The sequence below is a fragment of the Callithrix jacchus genome, chromosome X (genome assembly GCF_049354715.1).
Source record: "Callithrix jacchus isolate 240 chromosome X, calJac240_pri, whole genome shotgun sequence".
NCBI lineage: Eukaryota > Metazoa > Chordata > Mammalia > Primates > Cebidae > Callithrix > Callithrix jacchus.
Window position 1 is genome coordinate 21984006 of NC_133524.1, and position 18633 is coordinate 22002638.

An 18633-nucleotide genomic window follows, 5' to 3' on the forward strand; every position below is an offset into this window, starting at 1 on the left:
GAACATCAGAGGTGTACCTTTCCATAGCATGAATAGGTTTGTAAAGTATAGATTTCTCCATATGCAATGCTGTTTTCTTTTTAAAACTTGAAATATCTTTTAGGAAAAGATTTGGCCCCAAGTATTAATAAAACCCATACCTGAGAAGAAAATATTTTAAAATCACCTGTTAATGAAATTAAAATAACTTACTAATAAATAAACCCCCTAAAGTACTTCAAGCTATTTAAATATTTAGCGTGATAAAATGAATGCCATAAAATTATAGCTTAAAAATATAGTCATTTAGCTTCTATTCTTCTCCCTAATATAAAGTTATAAAGTAGTATGTTAATATGCGCTGTGTGTGTGTGTGTGTGTGTGTGTGTGTGTGTGTGTGTGTTTTGAGGTGGAGTCTCGCTCTGTTGCCCAGACTGGAGTGCAGTGGTGCAGTCTTGGCTCACTGCAACCTCCACCTCCCAGGTTCAAGCAATTCTGCCTCAGCCTCCCGAGTAGCTGGGATTACAGGCATGTGCTACCACACCCAGTTAATTTTTGTATTTTTAGTAAAGATGGGGTTTCACCATGTTGACCAGTCTGGTCTTGAACACCTGGCCTCAAGCGATCCACCTAGGCCTCCCAAAGTGCTGCAATTACAGGCAGGAGCCACCTTGCCTGGCGTCTATTTTAATATGGTGCATCCTCACCCTTTGTGAAAGCCTCTGGCTTTCAATAACTAGCAAGGCAATCTTGCTGAAAAAAGGTATAGATGCAAACAAGTAGAAGCAAGTGTTCTACGTAGTAAGCTATTAAAGAAGGAAATAAGTTTAATGAGAGAAAAATAATCAGTAAATTGGGGGCACTCAAATTGTTTCATGTTTGGTCAGTGGGAATCTCTTCATGTTGAATCCTGAGTCCTACTGACACAGGAGTCAACTCCTGTGTAGTAGTAGTCTTAATAGACTACTCCTAGTAGACTTTGATAACTTCCTTCTGTCTTATATCACAGTATAATCCAAGCTCATCTTGTATATTTCCTATATGAGATCTTGAATCAGCCATTTTCCAAGAAGGCTTTGGAAATGTGGTTTTAAGACTATAAACTGTGGGAAGTTTATCATTACTAGGTTGGTCATTGTTCCTTTGCCTTTTCAGGGTGCAGAGCTAAGAAATACATGCCTACATAGATGTACATAGATAATACTTAAAGAGACTCCAGCATATTATTTAACTTCTTTAATCTTATATATGTGTCTGCTTTCTCCCATACTAAAAATGCTTATCAATGACACTGGAGTGATAGAAAGACAGTCACATAATTGTTTAGTTATTCATCTTATAAAGCACACGCAACAGATTCTGCATGACAATAATAATCACAACACTACCATCAAACATCATATGATTACTGAAAACAGTTTAAGATTATTTTAACAGTCCTTTTTGTTGGATCACACGAGGAATGTGCTAGTAAATTTTTATATTTTAAAGATACTTAAAATAGTTACCTTCTGTATGATTATTATCTACTACTAGAGTATATATTCACGTCATATTTACTTTTTTCTTTGAGGAGAATCTCTTCGAAGTTTGAATGTTTAGTTGTACCCTCTGATTCTGTGAAGGTATGCAAATAATGGAATTTGCATACATTACAGCTGAAGTAAGCTATAGAAACAGCAAGCAGAAACTGGGCAACTTCCCAACTTTTCCCACATTATCTCTGCTTTGGCATATGAGTCCCTCAGAAAGGCAAGACCCAATTCTTAAATATTTCTATTAATTTGTAAAATATACCTAAGTTTTATTTTTAAAAATTTGCCCCTATCTGAATACCTACTTCTTCTGACAAGGCATTGTGGTAAAGCTGCATTATCAAAAATTGTGTTGAGCAACATTCCTATTTGTTAAAATTAAATTTAGGAAAAACTGAAACAAAATATTACTTCCTAAAATATTCAGTACTGTGGAAATGTTTTTCTTTTTTTCAAAATTAGCCAAATAATAATTACTTAATTTTATTTTTTGAAGTTAATTAATTTTTAAAATTAAAATAGTGATGAAGACTAACACTAATACATTGTTAAAATGTATTTATCACTTAATATATGTCAGATTCAATAGATTTATCTCATTTTGTCACTTAATTCTCACAACATTCTTATTGGGTTACTACCAATATGCCCATTTTATAAATTCTCTGAGGAAACTGCACCGTAGAAGCATTAAGTCTCTAAGCAAAGATCAGTTTGTTGTATTGCTGCTTATTGTATATCAAGTACTTGCAGGTTAAAAAAAAAAAAAACATGGTGGTTTTTGAAAGCATTTTTTTTTTGTAATTTCTGGGAATTAAATTTAGGTGAGAACTGTGAACTTGGTAATTATTATTAGTAGATGTATTAATTTTAAGTGTATAATGTAAAAGTATATGTAATAGCTTGCCATAGTTGAAAATATAAAAGTATTTGAGATTTTGATAGGACTATTGAAATAAATGTTAGTGTGTTTTTTAATGTTCTAATCCATTATAAGTTAGTATTTGTAATGTTGGGAATATTTTAACAAAATACATTTATTACATGTAAAAGCTTAGGAATGGTTACAATATTTTTTTAATTTTTGTCTTTAAAAGTCTACTTAATGTATATTGTCATTTAGTATGTGTTTAAAAGTAGTAAAATTAGAATATACAGTTAAGCAAAAATAAGGATATCCTCTGCTACTGACCATCAGAACTAACCATTATTAATATTTTGGTGTATAGCATCCCAGATTTTTCCTACTCTTATTATTGCTTTTACTTGAATTGTTAAAACTTTTCAAATTATAGTATAATTTCTAAGAAATTTTTTTTTAAGGAATGCTTGATGTTTTTAATCTAATGTATATGGTTCTTTTTTCCAGGATTGTACTGTATATGAAACAGAGAATAAAATTCTTCACGTGGTGAGTATACTTGGATTTATTTTATCTTTATTAGAGAATATTTTCTTGTTCAGCTAGAAGAAGTAAACCATAAGAAAAAAAATCTACTAACCATATCGGTTAAGCATATTTGTATAGGAAATCTACAAAAGAATCAAAGCATAACAAGTTACGTTAGTTATAACCATTCTATTGTACCTAATAGGAAAAGAACTTGATATAGTATTTTAAGATTGTAATATGTAGCAAGGTTGGAATATAATTAAAAAATTAATAATGTAGAGCAAGGAGAATTTGAAATGAGAATTTCTTTTACTGTTCATCTATTACAAAAAGAAGATCAGAGAAAGGAATTCTGTAATAGGTAATTCATCTCTCGTCATTTAGATGAAAGACTTTATAAAAAATCAAATTTCCTTTGCTCCAATTCTATACTCACCAGATGACTTTTCAAATGGTAATATGGCAATATTTGTTGAATCAATTATTGACTTTACATATTATTTTATTACTAGAAATGGACTATGAGTACATTATACTTGGTGGGAAGGCCATTTCCTGTTTTCTTAATGAACAGTTGGCCACTTTTGTTTGTAAATACATTTCTTGATCAATCCTGGTTTGTCCTAATAACTTCTTTACCTCTGGTGTGTGTGAAATCATGTCATTTCTACATCTGCCAGGTACTAGATATTGAAGATCCATGTGTCTTGTAAAAGGACATTTGTCTCATTTATTCCTATTTTCAGTTTTATGTTTCTGAAATGTTTGAATATTTATAAAAGAATACTATTTTGTATTTAGAAAAGTAAGCACTTTAAAAACATCTAAATGTACGGAGGGAAAATATTCAGAGTATCAGCAGCACAGCATTCCTATTTCTTTTTTGTTATCTACTATAGAAATGATACTGAATAATCCTCTGCTAATCCTCTTCCCCTCATTGTGCAGTAGTGATGCCCTTTATGGTTTGTAAGGATAGTCTCAGGAGTAGATAATTAATGTACTTTTCTCCTTATTAGTCCAGGAGGGAAAATAATTATAACTCCCTCATGTTGATCTACCTGTAGGGCATGGAGAATAAAAAGATACTAATATTTATTTAGGACCCATATATTTCAAGTATTAGTTTAGTTTCTATAAGCATATTCTCTCATTTAATCGTATTTTTGCAGATGGTAGAACTAAGGTTCACAAATAATTAAGCTGTTCAACTATTCAGTTTGAACACAGAATCTGATACTAAAGCCCATACTCTTTCCAGATCTGGCAGTTGCTACCAATTCTAGTTACCTAAGATTTTAAAAATTATGCTATCTTTTTTCCAGCAGAACCCAGGGCTACTGTCTAGCTGTGCCTATTATGTCAATAACCAAGGAGCATGAACAGACCCTTTCCCCCCTATATTTTATTTCCTGTGAGTGACTGTTTCTTTGACATTGAATTTTCTATGACAATGACTGTTCTTCCTGAAGTATTGAATTTACTGAATCCAACTTTGGTACGCTGCTGTGGGTTCTTCACTGTTTACTTCAAGGCTGTTATTGAGGTCAATGTGTATTAACCTTTTTTTCTTCAAAGTTTCTCGGGAGTAATCTCTCCCTGATGTTAGTATCAAACAGAGCTGTACTTTTCTTTATGCATTGGCTGCTACGAACTTCAGATTAAAATTTGTGGCCCATAATTGGCAAGTGCATCTCATGGTATTTGTTTTTGTATTTAGCTTTATTTTTGGCTCTAATTTATATACATGATTTCTTTTTGCCTTATTTTCTCAATTAATTTATGTATGCTATATATTTTTACATTTGTTGATGTAATCTTTTCTATGGACGAATAGTTCCAGTTACAAGTGCACATTTGTGATCAGTATTCAAATATCAACAAAGGAAATGTAAATAATTTATGGAAAAAGAATCTCTAGAGAAGTGTAAAAAATATGCAATTTTATTCCACCGTATGACAGAATAACACAAATCAATTTAAATGATGAAAGAAATACCGTGGGTTACCTCTTGTACAAAAGACCTTAAATATAATTTTAATTAATTAGACTAAGGAAATAAGCTCTTCTGGCTTATAAAATAATGATTGAAATTTTACTAAGTAAAAATCATAGTAATAGCCAAATTTTAAACTTTCTTATTCACTAAATATTTTTAATTTTAAATAATTTTAAAATAATAAGTAATTTTTAGTTTCTTAAATAAATTCCTGATAATTGACTCGTATTGACTTACCTTTCTCAAAACCCAGATTTTGGGCTACTTGCTATTAGAAATAAGTGACAGCGTAAATAGTACTGAAGGAGTTTAGAAATGAATACCGTATATTTACCTTGGCAATTTTGCATTCCAGCTAGTGAGAATTTAAAAATCCTGTCTGATAATGATGGAAATAGTGAATGGCATTAACCAAATCGGTTCATCTCAGAAAGCACTTGTCTTTTCATGTTATCATTCTACTTCTCATCCTGGCCTTTTTATACAAAGATTACCCAGCCTTTACTAGAAGGCTGTATGTATACTTATATATTACTTTTCTCACAAGAATAATTAATTTTTTTGAATAATGAAATTGTATATGGTACCACTTAGTATATGATGCTAAAATAGTTTCTTTAAAACAAAATTTCTAATACAAGTATCTTTCCAGATCTATACCACAGAAAAAATAACTTTGAGTCTAAAAAACTGTCTGAATCCTAATTCTATTATTTTCTATCTTGGTGACCTGAATCAAGTGATGTTTTTGAGAGTTTGTTCTTATTATGTAAAATCGGTATGTTAATATATTTCATGAATGATTGTTGCTGGGATAAAATAAATCAGTAAGTTTTCTAGATAGAGCTTTATAATCTGGTAGTCTTCTTTCCAGTATTTATTTAGTTAGGTTATATTTTATTATTTAGGGTTTTTAATTTCCTCTTTATCTCCTTTTTATATGTATCAGAAAATCAAAAGCCTGAGTTTTTATATAGCTTGTTTAGGATGAAATTGTGAGCTAGTTTTAATGTTTTACTTGTTTCTATGATACTTGAATATTCTAAGTGCAATTATATGTACTCTCTATGAGCATCTTAGCCTGGGTTCTTTCTGAAAAACAGAGACTACAACAAAGGCTTGAATGGGTAGTTTATGTTGATTAGTGATCCCAAGGCACAGAAGCAGTACTGAGAAGGAGAATCCATGTGGGTTCTAGAGTTGTTAACCACTACAGGGAACTGAAGTTTGATCCCATCAGGACTTTCTGAGAAGCCCTGCAGAATTTGCCTCGGAATTGTCCAACCTGCCTGACAAAGATTGAAGAGGGAGAATTTATCTGCTTGCTCTAATCCAGTTATCTCATTGGTCAAAGACTGCTCCTTGGGATGTTAACTCTCTCACATTACCAGGTTTTTGGAGGTACCAGAGAGCTGTAGGATAGAAAGCAAAGGTAGTACAACTGAGGTGAAGCAGATTGCCACAGCAGTAGCTGGAGAAAAAAGTGGGCTGAGTGGATATGAGATGGAGCTTAAGGGGTGTCTAGTACAATAAAACGCCTCTAAGTGGCAATCCAAATTTTAAAGTATTTTGGATCACATAAAATATCCTGATAGTGATTGAAATCAAGATTTGCATAACTCACAAAAGCAAGCTTCAAACAGTAGATATGGCATAACATTTGTGTAAAAAAGCAGTATATTTATAGTGAAGAAAATAATTTGAAGAACTATGCAACAGACTTAATGTTGGTTGTCTTTGTGAGAAATAGGATCAATTTTAGGGGTATTAATTTTGAGTTATGTGTTTGTATAATGGTTAAATATAGCATAACAAATATGTGTTAATTAGAAAAATAAACTACTAAACTATACATAGAAATGCCTGAATAGCAACCCAAAATCTAGATTAAAATGAATATTTTATAGTTAGATACAGTGAATTAGATCTACTACTTTCTAAAACAGCAGAGTGACTACAGTCAGAAATAATTTGTTGTACATTTTAGAGTAACTGAGGGAGTATTATTGGAATGTTCATAACACAAAGAAATGATAAATGCTTTAGGTGATGGATACCCCATTTACTCTGATGTAATTTTTACACATTGTATATCTGTGTCCAAATATCTAATGTACTCCATAAATACCTAACGTATACCTACTATATACCCAGAAATTGTTTCTAAAAAATAAGTATTTTTAACAAATGAGTAAGAATTCCAAATGGATAAGGAGTGAAAACAGTGCTAGTAGCCAACCATTGACTGACCTAAAGAGCATGGCTGAAATCTTTCTAGAGCCAGGCAGATTTAGAATCCTATGTAATATACTAATAGTTCTTAGGAAACTCTTTACTTTTTAGCACACTGCACTGTGAGTTAAATAGGTTTTTAGAACATCCCCAGTGATGGCTGCCTTTTAGAAGGAAAAAAGAGGAAACCTCACGTGACTGAATAGAGATTATAGTAGCTTGAGATAGGCACAAGAACATCAACTTTCTTAGCCTAAACATTACCCCTAAATCTTTATTTTGTACAGAGGATAGGGAAGGCAATTTTCAAGAGGAAGGAGAACTTACCACTTATGAAAACTTGCTATATCCTAGGAATTCCACAAGGCAATACAGGTTGAATGTACCTCATCTGAAATGCCTGAGATTAGAAGTGTCTCTGATTTCAGATTTGGCGGGGGAGGTGGGGATTTGGGAATGTTTGCATAATATACTTACCAGTTGAGCATCACTAATCTGAAAATACCAAACCAAAATGCTCCAATGAATGTTTTCTTTGAGCATCATGTCAGTGCTTAAAAAGTTTCTGATTTTTGGATTAGGGATACTCAACCTGTACCAGCATCAGAGAGCCATTCAGCACATGGGCAAACTGAGATAGAGATCTGAGATTGTGAGCTCTTGTGTCTTTTCCTGAAATAGATCTGCATTGAAGGATGAATAAATAAAAAGAATGGGAAAGAGTGGAGGAAGTATACTCCAATGTATTAGAAGAAAATCCTTCCACATGAAGCAGGTTAAGAACACTTTTTTAACGTTTGTTTTCAGTGTAAGTCAAGAGATATTACATGTATTAAAAAAGAATACCATGCTGTAAAGAAGGTAAGACCACTATAAACTGAGAGCAAAATGAACTAAGAACATAGTTCATTAAATAACATGGGAGCAGAAATTAAACCATGGCGAAAGCATGTGTTTCCCAATTTTTTTCAATTAATTTGCATTGCTTTCATAATGAAAAAGTATCAAAGTATATATTTATTCTATATATTTAGAATTCTGATTGCTTTTAAAGGACGATTTCATAGTACATATATTGAACTATTCAGAATGGAGTTGGACACTCCTTAGGCTAGATTTTCTGTTCACTTTTCTCACCTCTAAAATTAGAGAGAGTATTTCTGCTTAAAATCAGAAGAAGTAGGCTGTGAATACCAAAATCCCTCGTGGGAAGGGAGATTGGTTACAGTGTTGGGCAGGGATGTCTGTTAATTTGAAGTGTGAGAATGAATAAAAGGAGACTGAACAGCTTGGATTTCCTTGGATTTTGCCATTAAATACAATGGAACAGACAATAGAGTGCAACCATAAAGGACAAAAGGCAATACAGATAATCAGTGTAGTTATATATCGATTATCGACTCAAGATAAATAGTATTATGTTTCACTTTTATTGATCTGATCTTTTCCTTCCAGTTAGGTTTTGTTCTGGATTACACATTCTCTGGCATGTTGGAGCCCATCTGTTTTACTCAGTGCAGATTCTTGTTTTATATAATAAATTAGTTACAGAGAATCTGGAGTTTTCAGTTCTATACTTTCTCCTCACTCCTACCTTTCAGTACAGCCTTTGAGTCTGGAGTGATAAGCTCTCCTGAGAAGTCATTTCAGAGCTTGTGGTTTTGCAGACTTCCTCTGCTTGTCCCTGCCCTGCTGCTCTCATTGGTGAGCCTGAAACACTTGTCGGCTTTGATTAGACTTGTGGAAATCCCAGTATAGCCATAATCATTAAGGTCGCTCTGTTTAAATCAGATTGTTCTGAGCACAAAAACATCTTTTACATTGGCCAAAGGTGTGGCCTTGTATATGGAAGTTTGTATTTTAGCATTTTACCCATTATTTGGGTAAAGATAATAAATATAGCAAATAGCTGCTTATTATTTTAGTGTTAATTTTATCTTAATAGTTACATAGTATTTTACAGTTTATGGAACGTAACTCAGGAATGTTTTCTTCTCTTCTCTCTCTCTCTCTCTTTCTTTCTCTCTCTCTCTCTCTCTCTTTTTCTCCAAGCTATATTTTTCTTTAGTTATTTAGGTTTTTTAATGAATTAGGCTTATTTTGGCATCTTAAGTATTGTTTTATTTCATAAACATTCTGTGTAATTTATTCCCTTTCTTTAAATTTATGAATTCCTTGCCCTTAAACTCCATCTGGGGTGAGATTATTATGTCTTCTGTGCTATCCAGACTAGAAATAGCTTAAACTGCATAGAGCCAACAGATGTAAGAAAGGAGCCTGGAGGAGAAAGTAAAGGGCTCATTTGAGTCTTTGCCCTGACATCTATCTATATGATATTGGTTATAGATGTATAGCTTTCCTCCTCTGATGGATCAAAACCCTGAGGATGTGTTTAAATACTAGGGTTGCAGCATGCCTCACAATGAAATAGAAGTGATCATATTAATATTAATACCTTATCTTTAGAGATTTCTTGAAAACAATGGTACTCTAGTGACTTAAAAATAATTTTAACTGGTCTTCAGGAGGTCTCTGATGCTGCGATGAGGCAGCTTTTGCCAATTGTAGCCCAGTCTCTTCTAAAAGCTATGATCTTGATCCAAACGCAAACTGTTTTTTTTCCCATTATGGTTGAGATTTTGGCAGTAACTATAGCATTTGAACATATAAATTATGGTCAATCTCACTAAAACATGAACTCTGATACTGAGTTTTATAGATGAAAAGCCTAAGGTGCTTCTTTATGTTTTTGAAGTTAAGGTGACTGTTCTCTCAGCCCCCTTTACTATCTTTGTGGTCAGCCTGAAGAAATGTGCTAAAAATATTGCTGAAATCGGCATTTGATTCTTTAGCGTTATATTACATTATTTTCAGATTTTGACACTTTGGTGGTTAATTGCATTGTAAATTGTTTTAACTATAAATTCTCCACAACTGATGCCTCACGTAAGAAATGAAAAAGGAAAAATCCAGATATAACATGATGGAGGTGGAAGATGTTTGTAGAAGATGTCTTTCCTGGGACAAAAAGAAAATGTGTGTGGCCTATGTAAAGAATTAACACAATCTGGTTTTAGTGTTTCTGATTGTGATTTATAGATAGGTATTTTATAAGGCAGTATATTTATTTATATAGGTGTTCTTGCTAACATTGCATTTGCTGAACACATTATGCATTGCAAAATGTTTTTATATGCATACTGACTCTGAGAGTACAGTCCTTGTCCTCATGGTAGTATTAATTTTTGTTGCGGAGTCAAGTGAGGTAGAATACTATAGTAGAAAGAGCACCAGTCTGAGGGTTAAAAGGTTAGGCGTCCTGACCCTGTTATGGCATTTACTAGCTGTAGACAAGTGAAATCAGCCTTTCTGACTAAATTGGGAGCTTGGAGTATGTGTTACTTTTAAGGTCTAAATGCCATAATTAATTGGTGACAAATGCACAAGATCATTAGAAAGCAGTATGGCCACATAAAGTGATAAACTGAAGGACTGTCTTTATTTAAGACCACCCTACATATGACCAAGGACACTACATATTTTAAAAATAAATTTAGAGCACACTTGTTCAGTTTTGATACATGGATATATTGCATAGTGGTGACATCTGGGCTTTTAGTGTAGCCGTCACCGGAATGGTGTGCATTGTACCCATTAAGTCATTTCTCACCCCTTACCCCCTCCCACCCTTCCACTCTTCTAAGTCCCCAGTGTTTATCATTCCACAGTCTATGTCCACATATATACATTTTTTAGCTCCCACTTATAAGTGAGAACATGTGGTATATGACTTTCTCTTTCTGAGTTATTTCATTTAAAATTATGGCCTCCAGTTCCATCCATGTTGCTGCAGAAGACATGATTTTATATTCTTATGGCTGAGTAGTATTCCATGGTGTGTGTATACATACACACACACACACACACACACACACACAGAGACATATACATACACACATATATATCACATTTTAATACAGTCTGTTGGTGGACACTTAGCTTGTTTAGTTCCATACCTTTGCTATTCTTAATAGTGCTTCAATAAACAAAAAAGTGCAAGTATTTTTTGATATAATGATTTATTTTCCTTTGATACTCAGTAGCAAGATAGCTGGATCAATGCTATGCATTTTTTAAAGTGCAGTTATAGTGACTGTCAGTGTAAAAATTTTTTCGACAAGATAATTGAATCAGTCTGGAAACAGAAGCCACACAGTAACTTAAAGGAAGTTTGATATAAATAATTATAAACTTTGATAAGAAATACCTGCAAACATGTAAAGAGCACCCTATACCATGCCCTACAACTGAGGACTAGTACCCAAGGAAGGATATCTTGTAAATGGAACACCCTTACCAAGGCTAAGAAGGTGTGGCTGCAGCTTCATTGGGTTGCCTAGATCAGAGCTCATCCACAGTTACCAGGCAAGTGGAAGACAGCCTTCCAGGGTGTAGACAAGTGATGCTGCTGGGAAGGCTCATAGCAAGAGTTAGGATGATGCTGTAACAGGTCTGGAGAGCAGGTTGATCATGGAGCCTAGGCCGAGGCTTCAAGGTCACTTGGGGAACTGCGTGATCTGGACATGCAGCTGGGGCACAGCACTACCGATATCCCCACAAATATGCAATGCTAGTGGACCCTGCAGCAGGAACAAGAAAATATAAAAGAAAGCCCATGGGGAACCTAGAAACCTTCTTCTCCTTGCTGTGTCCCTCCACTGCCCTCTATTGACAAAAACTTAACAGTGTGCTTATGTAAAAATAAATGCTTAGAGTCCAATCCATTATCACAGAGCAAGCACTGAAGATGAATTTAGAGCTGAGAGCCACAAAACTCATAACTGGCAGTGTGGTTAGTTGTTACCTCCATAAAACTACATATGGCAACTTCACATTTCTTGACTGTAAGTGAAAACATCGCTCCCAGATCTCTGCCGTTTGTTCCCCATATTTACCCATAAAGTGTATATATAGTGCCTTAAATTTCCGGAAGCTCATCTAATTATTATGAACTGCTTCATTCTTATTTGAATATAAAATCCAAACAAAAATCAAAACATTTTTCTAATAACCCACATCTTAGTTGAGCTACCAATATGTCCAGACTATTCTTTTTCTTGAGCCTGAAAGTTGTGTGTCCTCTAATGAGTGATTTCTCATCTTCTTGGGAACCTGCCACAAGCCCGCTTGTCTCTGTTTCCTGCCTGTGAAACAGCAGATAAATAGAATTGAGATGGTCCCAGATCCAATTCTGGTTCAGCGTACTCTATTTCCCTATCAGAAGTGAGAGTGGTGGTGAAGCCTCTTATCCAACTCTTAATTCATACCAGATTGTTTCAGGTAAGTAGCTGAAAGTAGGTTGGAAGTGCCATGGGTCTACTTCTTGCTCATCAAAGGAGGTATATATTTGGGACTGACATTTTCTCACTGTTTTGGCATTGACATTATCATTCTTAGATGATGATTATTTTAAAGTGTAATTTTTAGGCTGTATTATTATCTCAATGTTGGGCTCACTAGGCATTAAAATATGTGATAGTTACGTGCCAAGCAGTGTTCAAAGCACAGTGGTTAAGCCAGCAGGAACTGAAGCAAAATTGCCTGGTTGTAACTTGGCTCTGCCATTTAAAAGTTGTGTGACCTCGAGCAAGTTTTTAACAACTTTGTGCCTCCGTTTCTACATCTGTACAATAGAGAGAATAGCAGTATTCTCTTCTTAGGGAGATTGTGGGAGTTAAATTTGTTAATACATGTAAATGACTTAGAATAATACTTAAAATATAGTAAGCTCTCAATAAATATCAGTTATTGTTTCATTTAGTCCTCCTCACAATACCGTAAAATTGGTATTATTTTTATCCCAATTGTATAGATAAGGAAACTGAGGCACACGAAGGGATTAAACAACTTTCCTCAGATCATGGAGCTAGTAAGTGGTGAAGTTACTATTCAGTTTGAGGCTTTTAATCACTATACTATAGCTGTCTCTATAGATGACTTTGAAATCTCATTCTAAGGTCATAAATTATAGGCATTTAATTTCAGTGACTTTCTTTTATGTCTTTCTGTTGATGATTTTCCTTTAACATCTATGGTAGACAGGATTCTAAGATGGCCCCCAGGACCCCTGCCCCCCCCCCCCCGGTGTATAATTGCCCTTTTTCTTCAGTGTGGTTGAGACCAAGGAATATGATGAATTTCACTCTCATGATTAGGTTTTGATGTATGGCAAAGGTGAATGGATTTCAAGGATGTATTTAAGGTCTCTTGTCAGTTGACTTTAATATAATTAAAAGGGAGATTATCTTGGTGGGCCTGACCTAATCATGTGAGCCCTTTAAAACAAGATTCAAAGGAGGTAGATATTATCTTGCTGGCCTTGAAGAAATCAGCTGCCATGTTGTGAGAGGGCCTGTGGGAGGGGGTCACGCAGTGAGGGCCTGAGGACAGCCTCTGGGAGCTGAGAACAATCTCCAGATGTCAGCCAACAGGAAAGTGGGAACCTCAGTCAAACAACCACAAATAAATTAATTCTGCTAACAACCTGAATGAACTTGAAAGCAGATTCTTCCCTACTTATACCTCCCTGTAGGAGTGTAGCCAAGTTGACACCTTGGTTTCAGCCTTGTGAGACCTGGGACTGGTTCCAGTACCTGGACTCCTGAGCCATGGAAACTGAGAGAGCATGTATTTCTTTAAGCCTCCAATCTTGTATAATTTGTTAAACAGCTATAGATAACTAATACAGTATCATTAATTTAAATTTTAACTCAAAAAGAATAAAAACAAAAAATATATTTTAAAAAATACAACCAAAAAGAGACTAGTAGCCAACAGAGAATAAATATTAAAACAATTCTTTTGAGATTTTAAATATAAGATACTATATTACCTCCTAACTTATTAGATTTATGTCTTATTTATTATAAAGACTTTTTGGATTAAAGGCAACAGCATGTCATTGTGAAAAGAGCATTTGACTAAGCATCAATACTTCTGGGTTTTAGTCCTGACTTTTCCATTAATTTTATTGTGTGACTTGTACATGTCACTAAACCTCTCAGGGATCCCCAAGTGTCATTCAGGAAGATTGAACAAAATGATTTTAAATCATCTGTCTCAAAATTCTATGAATATAAGGATTTGAGTAATTAGAAGCTTGTAGTAACAGGACTAACACTGTCAATAAACTTTAGGACCTTTAAGTTTTAATGTGGGAAAATATAAGAAATTAGAAGGAAATGTTGCTTTTAAGATCATGAATTTTGACTTACTAGTTTTAATGCATAATAGGCTCTTAGGGGTCATTGCTTGTTTTCTGTTATCAGGAACACAAGGGCAGCATACTCAATGTCAGTGATATTAAGCATGAAACCAAATACATTAGCAGAAACACCGTCCGAGGCTATGAAATCCTTGAGTGTAGTAGTTGCCATTTGAATCATGTAACAGACACTTAGTGATCCCTGAAGGCATGAATGGCTTAATGAAAGCTGGTGGTTTTTGTTGTGTTTTTCCCACCTCGAGAGTTTAAAATGTAAAGGGATTGTAGAAGTTTTCCAGGCCTTATTGGGATGAAGCTCAAATGACCTTTATTTACTTGCGACTATTTGCTTCCTGAAGGTATTTGACAATCTTAATCTTTGCTGTATATAAATATAATTTTAACATTGGATTAAAATTGGAGTTTTATTCTATTATGTTAGTTTTTCAAGTTTACAAAGTTGTTTCTCCTTCAATTCTCTTTACTCATATGAACAAGAAATTCTTCCTGTTTTGGAGAATATGTATATAGAATAATAATTTTAAATGCTAATTTAAATTCTGTTTCTGAATTTTACTTTCAAAGTTACCTATGATTGTTCAATACTTGTGTCTTGTTAGGGAACCATCATAAGAGTGCAGAATTTCTAGCTCAACGGAGATCTGTTAAGTACTAGGATACTAAACATACTACATTTAGTGAGGCATATACTTAGAGTTCTCATGATTTAATATCAGAATAAATATATGATATTTTATAAAAAAAACAAAGCTTCCCTTGTTCCCCCAGTACAATGCACATGCCATCCTACATTGGCACAGAGTTGCAGAACTTATCATACTGAATTATACTAATATTCAAATAAAACAATAAAATAAAAACATTTTTTCTCTAGACATTTTAATTGAAATATTTATACCAATAAATATTTAAACATGTACACACTATCAAAATTAATTTTCATTACTATTTTCCATGCTGTTGATAATAAACCTGAATTGTTTAAACTGTACTTAAATTGTAACTTTCACATCATTATTGCTATCTTAAAATGTATATCCATTTGTTGCTTCCTTATTTTATCTTGGTTTTATATTTTGTGCCCCTCTTCCTTGTATATACATATATACTCAAAAAGTATAAATTTCCTTTTGTAAAGCTTTGTGTTAACCATATCAGCCTCAAGTTCTTTGCTGCATCAAATGATTTTTCTGATATTTTAATTTGAAGATATTTTTATTTATTCATTTCAGTATACTTGGAAGAATAATTGACCAGTACGTCACTTGTTTAGAAAAGCAATAAAATACTTTAAGTAGCTCAATAATGCCTGAGTGTCCTTCCAGACTGACGTAAGACTTTTTTTCTGTTCCTTAGCTTTTTACAACTGTTTGCACTTAGAACAGTTTCTGCATTTCTTTTTTAAAAAAACAATAGCTAAAACTTCATGTATTAATCTTTAAAGTATCTGATAAATACAGAGATAATGAAAGAAAGCTATCCAGACATAATGGAAGAATGCTATCTTATTATTGGTTAATATATTAATGTGGATTTATTGTTTTTTGAATCTCCACATTAACTAAAATGTTGCTTTTACAGCTATTTTGAAACCATTATTTCTTTTATCCTAAGTATGTTCTGCTTAGATCATTTTTCCTTTTAAAATTTATATTTAGGTAAACCAGTGTGTGTGTGTAAGTGTATATATGTGTATATATATATACATATATTATATATGCATATATATACATATATATGTATATATACATATATATGCATATATAATATATGTATGTGTGTGTATGTAGATAGTATAGAACAGAATACAAAAACTTACCATTTCAGCATGAGAATATGATGTATTAATTATATTAATTCACATTTGAAATTAATATAAACTACCTGAGGAAAGAAATCACACAATATAATAAAAGTCAGCATATGGCACTCATTCATTTTAAAAGATTACATCACGGCTACCCTTGTCTGTTAACTGTTATTCAGTCATTAATCCTTTGTCATCTTGGGTAGTTTATAACAGAATCCAGAGAGTCAGTTAAACATTTATTTCCACTTTATGTTCTCTTTAGCTTTATTTAAGGCATATCATTTACTAGTCTTTAATTATAGGCACACATTTTTCTTCTATTTTTAGAAATAAAGATAAATAGAATTTGGGGCCAGGTGTGGTGGCTCCAGCCTGCAATCCCAGCATTTTGGGAGGTCAAGGTGGGTGGATCACCTGAGGTCAGGAGTTGAAGACCAGCCTGACCAATATGGTAAAACCCCATCTCTACTAAAAATACAAAAATTAGCTGGGCATGGTGGCATGGGCCTGTAGTCCCAGTTACTCAGGAGGCTGAGATGAGAATCGCTTGAACCTGGGAGACGGAGGTTGCACTGAGCCGAGATCTTATTACTGCACTCCAGTCTGGGTGACAGAGCAAGACTCCATCTCAAAAACAAAATCCTTTGGTATAAATATTGCAAAAATAGCAAATAATCCCTTTTAAACAGTGGTTACTAGTCTTCTTCTAGCTAGTATAGAGTTGTCCTTTTGCTGGTAAAATTGCATTAACTTTTTCCAGAGAGCCATTTCTTTCACAGTCTCAGTTCTTTTCCTTATCTAAACTACATTCCAAATTGTTATACTACTAGTTTAAACATATTATATAAATCCATCTAATGCAGACATTGATTTTAAACAATACAAAATGAAATTGATCAAAAAAAGAAGTCCAGAGTTAAGCATAGCAACAAAATTAGCACAATAATGATTAGGAATTCAGTTCCTTCTGCTATGATAATGACCTTGGTCTATTTATTTAGCCTCCTCCTTGCATCTGTTAAACTGGCTATAATAAGACCTACTTTAGGAAGTTGTTATTAGGATTAACGAGATAATAAATATGAAGTATTTAGCATTGTGCCAGACACATGGTAGGTGATCTTCAAATGATATCTAATAATAATGTTGTTGAATTATAATAAAAATGTATTTTTCTGGCTATTTTATAATTTTCTTTTTCTAGAATCTGCTTGGGTAGTAATGGATAATATTGTGTTTCAAATATAAATTGTAATAATATAATATCTCACATGATTTCACTTAATAAATAGCATTGACCAAATTCAGGTTTTATAAAAGTATGTTAAATAACTCCCAGGAACTTTCCTATAGTACTGCTAATGTGGTTTCCTGCAGTAACTTGATGTATGATGCAGTAATGAGTATAGAATTAGCATGTAAAGCAAGGCCATTTTATACCCCTTTTAATTGGCTTATTTGGTTAAGTGCCAAATGCTGCAATATAAAGGTTCTAGTATATTATCCCTAAAACACAAAGCAAAGTTCTAATGGAGTTTCTTTTCTAATTCTATTTTTTAAGGTCTTTAATCTGTTAAATCCTGATAGCTGCTGGTAAAGTCAGTGTGTTTACCCGCCTTTTGTATTCCTCATTAACACCTAGCACTTATCAAGTATTTGCCAAACAAAATCACCCGAGAGGAATCTGAGGAAAAATTTTTGCAAATTAATATGATGAATCTAATTGGTATTTTATTTTCCCTAAAATGTCTACAGTCTGTTATTTCTGCCTTTCCTTTTTCCACCCCACCTCTATGAACTACCAGTGCCTGAATAGGAGAGCTACTATTGTTCATTACAAGAGTGTTGTATGAGGCCTTGAATGTTGTAAGAAATGTATATATTTGAGCTTTTTATATACATCTATACTTTTCTATTTATATATTGGACTCTTTTGAAATATGCTTCAACTTGTAGAAACCACAACAGTTCTTTTTAACATACTGACTTCATACCCTTCAGATTAGCATTCTATCCAAGTATCCTGTATAGAAGTCTTTCAGCATTAACAATGTTATCTTCCCCACTTGAAATAAAGATCAAATAAGAATGAAAATATAGCCACATAGGGAAGGAAAGGAATAGTTAAAAGATTTAATACTATCATAGTATTTTTATTCCTGTCAAACATACAGTTTGAACTGCAGCATTTTGAACTGCAGCCAGTTTTTATATGTTAAGCACTGCCATTCTGTCTTTTCTCTATGGATGCTGATGGATATTTTTAAAACAAATTTTTAAAAATACAGAGAATGGGATTCCAGGACGGGCCACATAATTTGTAAGACCTAGTGCAAAATGAAAATGCCAAGCCCCTTGTTCAAAAACAATTAAGAATTCCAGGATAGCAACAGCAGAGC

General features: G+C 33.5%; 1 protein-coding gene across 8 annotated transcripts in view; it reads left to right on the plus strand.

Annotated features, from left to right (window-relative positions):
* The window catches only part of CNKSR2 (connector enhancer of kinase suppressor of Ras 2), a 304807-nt gene that overhangs the window by 116456 nt on the left and 169718 nt on the right, over window positions 1–18633 (plus strand). For all 8 annotated transcript variants that reach the window (XM_054251174.2, XM_054251175.2, XM_054251176.2 and 5 more), the window contains exon 5: window positions 2884–2925. In XM_054251174.2, the coding sequence (XP_054107149.1) occupies window positions 2884–2925 (42 nt within the window). The remainder of the gene's footprint in view (window positions 1–2883; window positions 2926–18633) is intronic.